Genomic DNA, 16,135 nt, shown 5'->3' with positions numbered 1-16,135 from the left:
AATGAAAAGCTACACTCTGAGGGTTTGTCTTTGACTTGGTTCATATCTCACTCTGTGGAACAGCCCATCCCTAGATCATGTCAAAACCAATCAGTGGGGCTTGTTTAACACTGCAGCTGCTTGAGATGGCATTATCAGTTGGAGCTAACAAGAGGCTGACAAAAAAAAAACTTAAAAGGAAACATAAGGAATATGAAACATAGGGAAATCACACTTCCTGCTTTCAAAATATACTACAAAGCTATGGCAACTAAAACAGTATGGTAGTGGCTTAAAGACAGATGTATGAACCAGTGGAAAAGAATAGACAGCCCAGAAATAAACTACACATGTATGGTCAACTGATCTTTGACAAGGGTGCCAGGAATACACAATGGGGAAAGGATAGTCCCTTCAACAAATGGTGAAAAGTGGATATCCTTGTGCAAAAAAGTGTAACTGGACCCTTATCTTATGCCATTCACAAAACTCAATTCAAAATGGATTGGGCTTCCCCGGTGGTGCAGTGGTTAAGAGTCCACCTGATGATGCAGGGGACATGGGTTCGTGCCCCGGTCTGGGAAGATCCCACATGCCGCGGAGTGGCTGGGCCTGTGAGCCATGGCCGCTGAGCCTGCGCGTCCGGAGCCTGTGCTCCGCAACGGGAGAGGCCACAACAGTGAGAGGCCCGCGTACCACAAAAACAAAACAAAACAAAACAAAATGGATTAAAGACTTAAAAATAAGACCTGAAACTCTAAAACTCCTAGATGAAAACACAGGGGAAAAGCCTCTTGACATTGGTATTGGCAATGATTTATTGGATATAACCTCCAAAACATAGGTAACGAAAGCAAAAACAGAGAAGTGGGACTACGTCAAACTAAAAAGCTTTAGCATAGCAAAAGAAAAAATTAACAGAGTAAAAAGGCAACTTATAGAATGGGAGAAAATACAGCTGACTCTTTAACAACACCAGTTTGAACTGCACAGGTTCACTTAATGCAGATTTTTTTTTCACTAAATACATACTATAGTACTACAAGACCTGTGGTTGAATGAATCTGTAGATGTGGAACCATGGATATGGAGGGCTGAATATAAAGTTATACATGGATTTTTGACTGCTCGAAGGGTCAGTGCCCCTAAGCCCTGTGTTATTCAAGTGTTGACTGTATTTGCAAACCACATATCTGATAAGAGGTTAATATCCAAAACATATAGGAAACACCTACAACTCAATGGCATAAAAATAAAACCTGATTAAAAAATGGGCAAAGTATTTGAATAGACACTTCTTCACAGAAGATATATGAATGGCCGATAGGTATATGAAAAGGTGCTCAACATCACTAATCATCAGGGAAATGCAAATCAAAACCACAATGAGATATCATCTCACACCTGTAAGGATGGCTATTATCAAAAAGATAAGAGATAACAAGCGTTGGTGAGGATCTGGAAAACTGGAACCTTTGTACACTTTGGGTGGGAATGTAAAATAGTATGACTGCTATGGAAAACAGTATGAAGGTTCCACAAAAGATTAAAAATAGAAATACCATATGATAAAGCAATCCCACTTTTGAGTATTTATCCAAAAGAATTGAAATCACAAATATCAAAGCCAAGAGTATAATGGTTGTTGCCAGGGGAAAGGGGAAAATGGGGAGTTACTATTCAATGGTTATAAAGTTTCAATAATATGAGATGACTTAAGTTCCAAAGATCTGCTGTACAACATTATGCCTATAGTTAACAATACTGTATTGTACACTTAAAAGTTTGTTAAGAGGGTAGATCTCATGTTGTATTCTTACCACAATTTAAAAAAAAAGAAAGAAAAATAGGGAATGAGATATCCATAGGGGGCTTTGAAATGTTCAGACATATTCCTGGGACTCTAGAAGGTAAGGTACACATGCAGGGCTATGCATATGCCAAGGAAAGTGAGGGCCTGAGAAGTCACTAATCTCTCACTTATGACTGATCTTGAGGCTCTGCATAAGCAGGAAGTGAAGTTGAAGACCGAGTTGCAAACTGCCCGCCTGAGCACTGAAGGAGTGACCCAATACACACAGACACACACACACACAGATACACACAGACAGACAGACACACACACACACACACACACACACACAGACACACACATACACAGCGCCTTGGTAAAGGCTGGTAGAGTTCTTGATTCAAGACATTTAAGAAAAACTCTCCGATCATTAGTGGGCCACTATGCTAACTGGACAGAGACTTCAGTGGCTTTACATGACAAAGAATTCAAAATTGACAGAATTGGTCCAGGAACATCACTAAACAAACAAATAGCAACAACAACAAACACTGGGTGGGGAGGGGTTGACTGATTTTCAGAGTTGTCACATAATATCATTTTAAATGTCTAATTTTCAACAAAAAAAATTATAAGACTGTAATGGACTGAATATTTGTGTCCCCCCAAAATTCGTATCTTGAATCCCTACACCTCAGTGTGATGATAAAAGGAGATGGGGATGTCTGAGTAGTAATTAGGATTAGATGAGGTCCTGAGAGTGAAACCCTCAGGAATGGGATTAGTGCCTTTATAAGAGTCATCAGAGCTTGGTTCCTCTCTCTGCTCTCTACCATGTGAGGATCCAACAAGAATTCAGCAGTCTGCAACCCAGAAGAGGGCTCTCATCGGAACCTGTTCATGCTGGAACCCTGATCTTAGATTTCCAGCCTCTAGAACTGTGAGAAATAAATATCTGTTGTTTATAAGTCACCCAGTTTATGGTACTTTGTTATAGCAGCCTGAGATGACTAAGACAAAGACACTGAGAAAAACAAAACGAAACCCCCCAAAACCAAGAAAGTATGGTCCATACACAGGAAAAAAGAAAGAGCTGATAGAAACTCCCCTGAGGAAGCACATTGGGCTTCTCAGGAAAAAACTTTAAATCAGTTATCATAAGTTATTCAAACAATTATAGGAAATCATTTTATAAAGAAATAAAAGAATATTTCAGAATATCTTACCAAACAGAGAATAAAAATAAAGATAGAAGTTATAATAAAGAATCAAATAGAAATTTTCAAGTTGAACGGTACTATAACTGAAATGAAAAATACACTAAAGGGGCTCAACAGGAGATCTGAGTTGACAGAAGAAAGAATCATCAAACCTGAAGATATGTCAACTACCTCATCTGACGAAGATTACTAAATTTGAGGAGCAGAAAGAAAAAAGAATGAAGAAAAAATAATAGAGCCTTGGGGACCTATGGGAGACCAGCAAGCATACCAACACATGCATAATGGAGTCTCAGAAGAAGAAGAAGGGGTAAAAAGAATATTTGAAGAGTTAATGGCTGAAAGCTTCCCCAAATTGATGAAAAACATTAATCCATACATCATAGAACCTCAACAGACTCCAAGTAGGATAAACACGAAGATACCTACGTGGAGTATGTCCAAAGAGACACTAAGACAAGTAGTCAAACTGTCAAAAGCAAAAGATGAAAAATGGATCTTGAAAGCAGTGAGAAAAAAGAGGTTCACCATGGACAAGGGGTCCTGAGATTATTAGTTGACTTCTCAATAGAAATTACAAGGGGCCAAAAGGCAATGAGATGACATATTTTATCTGCTAAAAGAAAAAGATTGCCAACCAAAAATTCAATGTCCAGCAAAAAACTATAGTTTAAAACTAAAGGAGAAATTAAAACATCCCAAGATAAACATAAACTGACAGAGTTCACCAGTAGAAGATCTGCCCTATGAGAAAAACTATAGGGAGTCCTTCAGACGGAAATAAATGGACACTAAACAGTAACTCAAATTCACACAAAGACACTAGTAAATTTGACTACATAGGTAAACATTAAAGACAGTATAAACATTTTTGTCCTTGTAACCCTTGTTCCATCTGACTTAAAAGATAACTGTGTAAAGCAATAATTATAAAACTCTGTTGGTGGGCTTAAAATCTAGAAGGATGTCATTTGTATGACAATAATAATACAAAGGAGGAAGGAGAGAACAGAGCTAAAAAGGAACAAAGTTTTTTAATATTATTGAAATTAAGTTGGCACTTTAATACAAATTTGTTTAAGCTAAGGTGTTAATTATAATTCCCAGGGCAATTACTAAAAGAGTAACAGAAAGTAACAGAAGCAACAAGTTAATTAAAATGACATACTGTAAAAACTTATTTAACGTGAAGGAATAAACTGAATAATAGAGGAACAAAAGATACAAGACATACGGAAAATAAATCGCAAAATGGCAGATGTAAATCCTACCTTAACAACAGACTCCACTTAAATGCATTAAATATAAATTAACACTCTACATAATTGGAAGAATGGATTAAAAAATGATTTAAAAAAGAAAACATGATCTAACTATTTGCTGTCTACAGGAGACACACTTTTTTTTGGTTTGTTTTGTTTAAAAAAAAAAAGGTTGAAAGTAAAAGGATGGAAAAAGATATTCCATGCAAAAAAGAATCAAAGTAGAACAGGGTACAAGAAATTTGAGTCTCCCTTTTTTCCTTGGTAAGTCTAGCTAAAGGACTGTGAATTCTGTTGATCTTTCCACAGAACCAACTTTTGGTTTTCTTGATTTTCTCTATTTTTTAATTCTTTTTTTCATTTATTTTTGCTCTAATCTTTATTATTTCCTTCCTTAAGCTTGATGTGGGTTTAGTCTGCTCCTCTTTTTGTAGTTTTGTTTTCATTAAACTTTATTTTTTTAGAGAAGCTGTAGGTTCACAGCAAAATTGAGGGGAAGTTACAGAGATTTCCCACATGCTCCCCTGCCCCCACACATGCTCAGCCTCCCTCATTATCAGTATCTCTCACCTGAGTGGGACATTTGTTATAAATGATGAACCTACACTGACACATCATAATCACCCCAAGTCTATAGTTTACATTACCATTTACTCTTGGTATTGTATATTCTGTGGGTTTGGACAAAGTTTTGTAGTTTCTTAAGGTGGAAGTTTTGATTATAAATTTGAGACTTTTCTCCTTTATTAATATGGGCATTTACAGCTTTAGATAGCCCCTTAAGTACTGCTTCTACTGCATTCCTTAAGTTTTGTTATTTTTTTTCATTCATCTCAAAGTATTTTCTAATGTCCCTTTTAACTTCTTTTTGATCCCTTGGTTATTCAGTAGAGTGTTGTATAATTTCCACATATTTGTAAATTTCCTAAACGTCCTTCTATTATTGATTTCTAATTTCATTCCACTGTAAATAGAAGTGGTGAGAGTAGACATCTTTGTCTTATTCCTGGTATTGGAAGGAAGATTTCAGTCTTTCACCATTAACTATGATGTTAATTATTAACACAAATATATGGTCAACTGACTTCTGACAAAAATGTAAAGACAAGTAAATGAAGAAAGAATACTCTTTTCAACAATTGGTACTGGAATAATTGGACATTCATAAGCAAAAAAGTGAACTTTAACATAAACCTCACACCTTATGTAAAAAGTAAGTCAAAGTGGATCATAGATCTAAATGTAAAATATACAACCATAAAACTGTTAGAAGAAAATAAAGGAATAGGGCTTCCCTGGTGGCGCCGTGGTTAAGAATCTGCCTGCCAATGCAGGGGACATGGGTTCAAGCCCTGGTCCAGGAAGATCCCACATGCTGCAGAGCAACTAAGCCCGTGTACCACAACTACTGAGCCCACGCTCTAGAGCCCGTGAGCCACAACTACCACGTGCTGCAACTACTGAAGCCCGCATGCCTAGAGCCCTGCTCTGCAACAAGAGAAGCCACCGCAATGAGAAGGCCGCGCACTGCAATGAAGAGTAGCCACTGCTCGCCGCAACTAGAGAAAGCCCATGTGCAGCAACGAAGACCCAATGCAGCCAAAAATTTTAAATAAAAATAAAAAATAAGGTTTAAAAAAAGAGAAAGTAAAGGAATAAATCCTTTTTCATAATCTGGTATTAGACAGAGTTCTTAGACATAAAAAAAGCACAACCCATGAAAGAAAAAATGCGTAAACTGGACTGTATCAAAATTTAAAATATTTGCATTAATGCAAAAAAATTTGTACACTGAAAACTACAATATGTTGCTGAAAGAAATTAAAGATACAAATAAATGAAATAAATGCAAAGACATTCCGTGTTCATGGATTGAAGACTTAATATTGTTAAGATGTCAGTACTGCCCAAAGTGATCTACAAATTCAAAACAATCCTATCAAAATACCAATGACGTTTTTTGCAGAAATAGAAAAATCCAGGAATTCCCTGGTGGTCCAGTGGTTAAGACTTAGTGCTTTCACTGCCGTGGGCCTGGGTTGGATCCTTGGTCGGGGAACTAAGATCCCACAAGCTGCCCAGCATGGCCGAAAAAGAAAAAGAAAAATCCATCCTAAAATTCATATGGAATCTCAAGGGACCCAAACAGTTAAAACAATCTTGAAAAAGAAGAGCAAAGTTGGAGGTCTTACACTTCCTGATTTCAAAGCTTACTACAAATCTACAGTAGTTAAAACAGTGTGGTACTGGCATAAAGACAGACATACATACCAATGGAATAGAATGGAGAGCCTAGAAATACACTCTTTCATTTACAGTCAAATGATTTTCAGAGAGTATGCTAGGACCATTCAATGGGGAAAGGCAGTCGTTTCAACAAGTAGTACTGGAAAAACTGGATATCAAACATGCAAAAATGAATTTGGACCCTTTATATCATAAACAAAGTTAACTCAAAATGGATCAAAGACCTAAACATAAGAGCTAAAACTATAAAACTCTCTGAAGATAATATAGGAAAAAAGGTTTATGACATTAGATTTGACAGTGATTTATTGGATATAACACCAGAAGCACAGGGAACAGAAAAAAATTGACAAATTGGACTTCATCAAAAATAAAAACTTTTGTGCATCAAAGGACACTATCAACAGACTAAGAAGGCAACCCACAGAATCGAAGAAAATATTTGCAAATCATATATCTGATAAGGGAGTAATATCCAGAATACATAAAGAACTGCAACTCAACAACAAACAAACAACTTATCTAAAAAATGGGCAAAAGACACCCTTGTACATTGCTGGTATGAATTTAAAATGGTATAGCCTCTATAAACAGTATGGTGGTTCCTCAAAGGATTAAACACAGAATTACCATATGATCCAGCAATTTCACTTCTGTGTATATATTCAAAAGAATTGAAGGTAGGGACTGGAACAGATAGTTGTATATCCAGGTTCACAGCAACATTATTCACAATAGCCAAAAGGTAGAAGCAACACAAGGGTCTATTGACAGATGAATGGATAAACAAAATGTGGTAGATACATACAATGAAATAGTGTTTAGCCTTACAAAGGAAGGAAATTCTGATACATGCTACAACATAGATGACCTTGAAGACATTATGCTAAGTGAAATAAGCCAGACACAAAAAGACACTGTTATGATTCCACTTACATGAGGTACCTAGAGTATTCAAATTCATAGAGACAGAAAGCAGAATGGGGGTTGGCAGGAGATGAGGGAAAGGGAGAATGGGGAGTTAGTGTTTAATGGGTAAAAAGTTTCCATTTGGGAAGATGAAAAAGTTCTGGAGATGGATGGTTACAATTGTTGCAGAACAATGTGAATATACTTAATACACTTAAAAAATAGTTAAAATGGTCAGTTTTATGTTAGGTATATTTTACCACAATAAAAGAAAGTTTGCTCTGCAAAAGACACTGTTAAGAGAATGAAAAGGCAAGCTACACACTGGGATAAAATATTTGCAAATCATATATCCAACAGAGAATTGTGTTTAGAATACATAAACAACTCTCAAGAGTCATCAGGAAAAAATTAACAACTCAGTTAAAAAACAGCAAAAGATTTGAACTGACACTTTAGCAACAGGATATAAGGATGGCAAATAAGCATATGAAAAGATGTTCAACATCGTTAGCCATTAAGGAAATGCAAATTAAAACTACAATGAGATAAGACTTCACAGCTATTAGAATAACTAAAATAAATACCAACAATACCAAATGCTGACAAAGATGTAGAGCAACTGGAACTCTCATACATTGCTGGTGAAAATGCAAAATGGTTCAGCCACTCTGGAAAATGGTTTGGCAGTTTCTTATAAAGTTAAACAAACACTTACCATATGACCCAGTAATCCCACTCCTAGATATTTACCTTAGAGAAATAAAAATTTTATGTTCACACAAAAGCCTGTACAAGAATATTCATATCAGTATTATTCATAATCACCACAACCTGGAAACAGCCCAAATGCACTTGAATGGGTGAATGGATAGACAAACTTTGGAACATTCATACAATGGAATGCTACTCGGCAAAATGAATGATAACACAACAACTTGGATGAATCTCAAAGGCACTATGCTGAGTGAAAGAAGTCACTCTCAAAAGATTACATATTGTATGATTCCATTCATATGACGTTCTCTAAAAGACAAAATCACAGTGATGGAGAATAGATCAGTGATTGCCAGGGATTATGGGTGGAGTTGGGAGTGACTATCAATGGATAGTATGAGGAAGTTTGAGGGCCACAGAGCTGTTCTCTATCCTGATTGTGGTGGTGGTTACATGAATCTATGTGATTTACACGATTTACAATTCACAGAATTGTACACATAGCCCCCCCCAAATAAACAGGCAATTTTAAGTTCATTTCAAAAATAAAATATTAGCTATTATATCATCATCAATAGTTATACGTTACTGATTAATAAAAGTATTCAGAATTAGTTACAAAATAGGATCTAAAATTCATTAAGGTCATTTTATGTCTGGTATAATAACTTAAAGGTATAGAGAAAAATATCAACAACACTAAATGTAAAAGCTTTATTACAACTTCTACTAACTCCTCTCTTTAATATTCTGTATCAGGATAATATGCTCCCTGTGGATCATGTCCTATAAACATTGTCATATACTGAATATGGAATTAAATAAGAACTCAACTTAGAAGTCTGGGACCCTAGGTTACATTCCTAAATCTAACACTGTAAGAAAACTCTCGACTTGCCTTTTGTGCCTAATTTTATCTTCCTCTTCATTGAGGTCATGTACTTGTCTGCACTTGTCTTTTTGTGGTATGCTGTGAAGGTGTAAAGCAAGGAGTTTCAAAGATAGGAAACAGAACAGATTCATATACCACCCACCCACCCCAAATACCAGGTACTGCTTTAAGTGATTCACATGTATTACCTCTCTTAATTCTCCTAACAACCCTAAAACATAGCTACTATTAATATTCTCATTAATATTCTCATGAAGAAAATGAAGCATAGAGCGGTAACTTGCCAACATCTTATAGCTAGTAAGCGGGGGGAGCCAGGATGTTCCCAGCAGTCTGCCTCCAGAGCCCATGTTCTTAATCAGTATGCTATAATGTCTCTCCACCAAAGGCTGTTTGTTCATTCTTTCTTTCCTTCCTTCACCACTGCTCTTCCATGTCTATGGTCTCTCTGTCTCTAACAAATCATTCATTCATTCTGTTGGCTTTACCTATGGTCTAAGCATAGATGAGCCCCAATTCTATGGATCTAGTTGTGCCCTCTCCCCTGAGCTTCACTGCTGCATTTCCAACAGCCTCCTCGATATCTGCATTTGATGATCCTGCGGTCTCACAAATTTAACACGTTTAAAATCAAACTCATCATCTTTCCTCAAAATTTCCCCATAAAGGCTTCCTTAATTTTGCCGACTATTAAATTACACAGCGTTGAAGCACCTGGGCTATCTTTGACACATTTCTCTCCACTGACCTTCATTCTCAGTCAACAAGTTTTACCAATTCTTCTTTTGTAATGTCTCTTATAATCATACCTACTTCTCTTTCCAATTCCATTGCCATCATCCCAGTCAGCTCTTCCTGCTGAAATGACTGTAATGCCTCCTAAATTGTTCTCCCTGCTTCCAGTTCTCCCTTTCGTGCATCCTACTTACTGGCCACTAGATTAATCACTTTCAAATACTGCTTTTATCATGTTACCCCTGGCTCAAAGACCTTTAACCATATCCAAAATGACTAACTGAATAACGAACTCTGTATAGGTCTATACTACCTGCCAAATAAAGTTCAAAAATTTTAGCTTCCTTTCTAACCTTGTCTCTCACGACAACTCCAAACATGCCATAGTGCTTGCGACAACTGCTGCTAGTGAAATGCCTTTCCCTCTCCTGAAGACTTGGTGGTATTATTAGAACATTTAAATTTTACCTCCTCTGAGAGGCCATGTTCAGTAATGCCAGTCAATGCACAGTGGCCTTTCCCTCCTCTGAACTCCTACAGCCCTTAACAACTGTATCTAGCATTGTTACTAAATGTTATATGTTTCTCTCTCCAACCAGCAATTGGCACAAAGTCAGGAACCATTTCTTAAACTTCTGCATACCTTCCACAGTGCCTAGCAAAACTTACCTGTTAAACCCATTCTTTCTGGTTAAGACACACACCATTTATCTATATATTTTGTGCTAGTTTATAGTTCTACCTAAAGACCCTTCACAATCTAGCCTCACCTACCTTTCCAGCGTCATCTCCTGTCAGTCCTCACTGTGTCCTATACTTCCTGCCACACTGAACTTTTCACTGTTCCCTAGACACACCAGGTTCTTTCACAATCCTATTCCTACTCACCCACTATCTGTAATGCCCTCTCCCCACTATTTACCTGCCAAGTGCCTGTTGATCAGTCAAGACTTGGTACAAATGTCAACTCCTGACTCCCCCAGTTAGACTTAGATGTTCTATCCCTGTGTCCCCTCAGCATTTTATTCACGTCTCTACAATAGCAATTTTCATGTTGTACTGCAATTAACTAGGTACATATTTGTCTTTCTCAAGGGACTATACATTCCTCAAGAGTAGCAATAGTTCATCTTTCCCCTACTCCCTTCACTAACTCTTCATAGTTAATGCCCTGATGTTAAATCTTCCTGTCAGTGAAAGAACATATCAAGTCAGTGGCGATCACATACCTTGGTAATAAAGAGCCTTGAGGAAGGAGTGACGATCAGCTCCCTGAAATAAAGAATTTTCTATTTCCATTTCTCGCCGGGTCAGCTGTTTGCTCTTTGCAAATCTCTGTGGCAGGCAAAGGATGCGCTGACGCTCTGAGATTCTTTCCTCAATATCTTGAAGACGGTTCTGTATCGCTTCAGGGGTTGCCCTAAGTCTCGCCCTCTGAAATAAGAGAAATGAGATGGCATATATCACAGAGGACACACCCTAAAAGTGACAATCTGATGCCTTAAACAAGAAAGAAAATGATCAGGGCCCAGAAATGGTCATTTACAGACATGTTAGCTAAGAAGTCAAGGAGCAGGAATACCCTGCGCTCCAGTGGTTGGGACTCTGCACTTTCACTGCCGAGGGCACGGGTTCAACATCTGGTCAGGGAAATGAGATCTCACAAGCCACGTGGCACAGCCAAAAATAAATAAATAAAATTAAAAAAAATAAAATAAAATCCCATTTGTTTAGGGGAAAAAAAGTCAAGAAGCAGGGGCTTCCCTGGTGGCGCAGTGATTGAGAGTCCGCCTGCCGATGCAGGGGACACAGGTTTATGCCCCGGTCTGGGAAGATCCCACATGCCACGGAGCGGCTGGGCCCGTGAGCCATGGCCGCTGAGCCTGCACGTCTGGAGCCTGTGCTCCGCAACGGGAGAAGCCACAACAGTGAGAGGCCCGTGTACCGCAAAAAAAAAAAAAGTCAAGGAGCAGCTTCTCTTTTACCAAGGTCCCTATCCTAAAAACCAAAAAAGATTCAGACACAAAGCTCAGTGTTGTGAGAACTAAAAATGAAAAGGTTCCCAGTACCAAAATGAAAAGATCTTACTTTTTGTTCTCCAGAAAAAATTTGCCCCACTCACCTTTTCACCTGAAACATGGCTCTTCCAAATCAAGATTTCTGTCTCACTAAGCCCTAGTTCCCTGAGAGAAGCAGTCTCCTGGTCCTTCTCATGCAGTGTCTGGAACTGGGACAAAGTCATAGTCCCAGCTGCTTCCTTCCCAAAGGGCTTGTACATAGTACCAGGAGCAAAGCTCTCTTTCTTAGATACACATCTGCAAAACAAGCAGGAAGAGAGTAAGAACATCTTCAAGTTACCACAATTCACAGAAATGGGGCTCGCCATTAAGAGGCACAATGAAACTCAGTGGCAATTTCTCTCTCACATACTATTTCTAGGCTAAAGCACCACTGTAATGATATGGAACTCCACCAATAATCCAGGACTAATGACTGAATCAAATATTTATTTATTGGGTACCTACTACACATCAGAGACTGTGCCAGGTACTGAGGATTAAACAGTAAAAAAGATAAAAACAGTTTCTGCTTTTGTGGAAGAACTGTAGAAGAGAGGCAAGTAAACAGGCAATGATAATACTGGATTATAAGTGCTATGTATGTTAAAGGAAGATACAGGAAAGGTACTTAGCCCAGACGGAGTGGGATATGAGAGGCTTCCTAGAGGAAGAGACACAGAAGTAAAACGCTGCCTAATAAGTAGAAGTTTGCCAAGGAAAGCGGGCTGGGAGAGGAGTGTTACATCCAGACTTTAAGAGGCGTCTGTCACCTGGAGGTGAGGGTCTATGATAGTCTGTTTGCAAAACCAATACCTACTCCTCAATGGAGACACTGGTATCAAGTTGATGCTGAAGGAGGCTTTTCAGCTGCCTCTCCCCTTCTGTTTCCAGCTCCTCCAGGACATGCTCATCACTCTTCACACAGCTATTTACCCTGGAATAGATACAAGAATATATGTGGAAAGTAGAAGAGACAGTTAATCTCAAAATATATTCTTTATCTATATTATTTACCATTAGTGATCCCATTTGTTCAAAGACACTTCTCTATTTGTTGTCCTTTATCATTCATTCCACGAACATTAACTAAATACCTGTTTACACACAATGAATGCACTGTGCTAGGTACTGATGGAGTCAAAGATATTCAAGACAGAGTCTTTATCATCAAAAAACTTGCAATTTATTTAGGGAAAGGTAACAGATACGTATGTGTTGAGTGCATGTGCGGGGCAGAGGGGAGGAGGGGGAGAGAGAGGGAGAGGGAGGGAGGGAGGGAGGGAGGGAGAGAGAGGGAGAGGGAAAAGGACAGGGAGAGAGAGAGGGACAGAGGGAGAGAGAGAGGAAGAAAGATTTTATATCTTTTATATCTTCTTTATGAAGCATATGCCAAATCAGTAGTTCACAGAAGAAAGATAATTGGGAGGCAAGGTAGTAAATGAAGACTTGGGAAAGGTAATTCTTACACTGGCATTTGAAGGATTGAGTATGATGAAGGAAAGAACAGAGAGAACGAGTATGAAGAGACAGAAATATGTTCTGGGGGATAATAAGAAGTTCAATTTAGCTGGCATTCATGTATGGGAGCCTTGGGAGATCATGTCGGAAGGGTAATTAGACTCAGATTGTGAATGGCCTTAAATACACCAACTAAGAGGTCTGGACCTTAATGTACACGTAGTAGAAAGCAATTTATTAGATAGTTAAGTGACATGGTACAAGCGATGGTTTAGGAAAATGAATGTGGTTATAATAAGCCTTATGGAATAGTATGGAATAGTAAGAAAGAAACCAGAAGAACTAGTTAGGAAACTATAATTTATCAAGCGTAAGGTGATGAAAGTACAAACTGGAGTGGTAATAGAAATTGAAAGGAAGGGTTAGATGAGAAAGGCCTTTTGAAGGTAGGGGTAAGGGAGAAGTGAAAGATAACCCTGAATTTCAAGCTGTGTAACTGAGAAATGGGACCAATGAACTAAAGAGGAAGTTCCAGATGGACTAAATGGTTTGGGAAAGGGAAGTCATTATTGTGTTAGCCGTGTTGAGTCAACTACCTATTACAATTGAAATACCAACATGAAGTATCAGGAATGCTCCAAAGACATACTGAGTCTGAGGTGACAATGTGATACTGGCTAAAAGGAAAGTGATAGCAGAACTGTTGCATAGATAAGAGTCTGAGGCTGCATACGGAAATCTTTAGTCATCTGTGTTGTCAGGATCTGGAGCTGTGAGAGAGGAGAAGATTACCAAAGAAGGGAGTATAGAAACAAAGATCAAGGGGGTCATAACATTTTACAGCTTAAGCACTACTGTGTAGAAATCTAGGTAATGCTAATATGAGCTAACTAACCCTAAATAATGAAAAACTCTGAGTGTAAAGAAATAGCAGGACCATTTAAGTGTGCAACAAATGATTATAAAAGACAGAAACAAAGTGAGTTAATCCCATGACGAAAATAAATATTAAATACCTTTCTTAAAAAGTAGCCCTTTACTACTGGGGTTATGATGAGACGTAAAAGATGTATCTCCCATAATTATAAGCAAGATTCCCATACTTTAGACAGACTTATACCAACTTCGGGAAATTTTAAAGTATCCATAGGCCCAGGGTTTTCAAAAATTCCTTTTCAGTATTTTAATCGTTACTTATTGTTTAGAATTCTGAAAGTTCCTGTTAAGTTTAAAGTGGCTTTGAAATGAATAAACCATAGCTAAATACATCAGTACACATGAATTTCAAAAAGAAATGTGGAGTGAAAAAAAGCAAGTCACAGAAAAATTCATGTAATATGTGTCTGCGTAGCGTTGAAAATTGTATAACACTAGCAACACTTTGTTTAGATATAAATTCGTATGTGATAAAACTATTTAAAAAGAAAAAAGCAAGGGAATGATTAACGCAAAATGCTGGCTAGTGATCCCCTCAGGGAGGGAAGAGAAGCACTCAGGGAAGGGCACACAAGGGACTTCTGATACTGGTAATGTTCTATGAATACTGTATCGATGATACTGCTGTTATCAAATGATACAGCATCCATGCTACTGATACTGGTAATGTTCTGTTTCTAAAGCCTGTAGTGAGTACGAGTCTATTATTATTCCTTAACCTGTATATATACATTATTTTGCATGTATGAAAGATATCATAAACATTTTTTAAAAGTCATTTTGAGGCAAGGAAAATCAAACTTTTTTTGAAAAAGATGCAGAAACTGACAGTGCAGGAGAGCATTATACCAGTAAGAATTTAAATGCAGCGCTCTATTCCAGAGTGATTATTCTACTTGCAGAATGAATACAAAACTAATTTAATGAGGATCCTTTAAAAAGGCTTTGTGTACTGTCAATAATTGTAAGCTCAGGCTTTCAACAAAGACCAGCCACGTTAAAGCTGCCATTTCCTGCAGAACCAGTAGGGGGAACCGCTCGCAGCGGTGCCTTTCTTTTCTTACAGTACGTGGAACCGGTTTGGCACCCTGCTTCTAAATTTGTAGCAACAAAGTATCACTTGCTTACTTTAAGACCTGAAAATGCAACATGGTCTCTGAGCCCGAGAAAGTCCTCTTTAACACACAAACACTGCGAATAAACGCGCCCACCCTGGGCCCCTTTCTGAGAACGGGGTGGAGGTAGGGCGGGACAGGGAGGAGCTGGCCCGCGTTTCTCCGGCGCAGGCCGGTTTCATCAAGCGGCCAAGACCCTTTTACCTGGGTGGGTCCGTCTGAAATAGGAAGGAGTCACAGCATCCGTCCCGGGGCCGGCGCCGTTGCCTAGGTGCCTGTGCCGGGAGGACATGCCTACGGGGGCCGGCAGCAGCGGCGGCCCTTCCTGAACTTCGCCCTACAGGCCTGTCCAGCCCGTCTCCCCTTTTCCCTCCTCCTTTGTCTTCCAGCTTACACGAAACCGCGTCCCCAGAACGTGACATAACCCCAAACCCAAAGTAACAAAAGCCACTTGAAGAGTTAAAAGATAGAACAGACCTCCCTTCGCCGTCTGCTCTCAGACAAGCCCTTACCTCTTCATGTTTCCACAGGCCCCTAGCTCTAACTTGGGTAAATAGGCCGCGGACTTCGAGTCCCAGAACTCTGCGCGGCCGACTCTAAGGGGATTGTGGTGGAGCGCAGGGCTCTGGGAATTGTAGTCTCGCATAGCTAGGAACCCAGAGTACGTACTGAGCAACCGGTATATTGTGAATTGTTCAAGTATTTCTCTTGGATTTCTTGTATAGGTTAAAGATAACATCCAAAATATCCAGCTCATAAGCCTAGGAGTCGCCTTTGACTTCTTGACTCTCTCATCCAGTATCACCAAATCCT

The 16,135-nt window shown here is 38.7% G+C and overlaps 1 protein-coding gene across 3 annotated transcripts in view; it reads right to left on the bottom strand.

Annotated features, from left to right (window-relative positions):
• Window positions 1–15,904, bottom strand: part of RBM41 (RNA binding motif protein 41) — a 76,369-nt gene extending 60,465 nt beyond the window's left edge. Inside the window, exons 1-5 of one of the 3 annotated variants that reach the window (XM_022556682.2) lie at window positions 15,835–15,904; window positions 12,631–12,747; window positions 11,876–12,068; window positions 10,983–11,187; window positions 9,025–9,096 (exon numbers count right to left, since the gene is read on the bottom strand). In XM_022556682.2, the coding sequence (XP_022412390.1) occupies window positions 9,025–9,096; window positions 10,983–11,187; window positions 11,876–12,068; window positions 12,631–12,747; window positions 15,835–15,842 (595 nt within the window). In that variant the 5' untranslated portion in view covers window positions 15,843–15,904. The other 2 variants (XM_022556680.2, XM_022556683.2) reach the window with 2 other exon arrangements.
• Window positions 15,905–16,135: the final 231 nt, after the last annotated feature.

Source organism: Delphinapterus leucas, chromosome X (genome assembly GCF_059928025.1).
Source record: "Delphinapterus leucas isolate spDelLeu-1000000601 "Yukka" chromosome X, BTC_Dleu_Yukka2, whole genome shotgun sequence".
Taxonomy (NCBI): Eukaryota; Metazoa; Chordata; class Mammalia; order Artiodactyla; family Monodontidae; genus Delphinapterus; species Delphinapterus leucas.
Note: the sequence above shows the minus strand (reverse complement) of the source record. Positions and strands in the feature narration are given on the sequence as shown.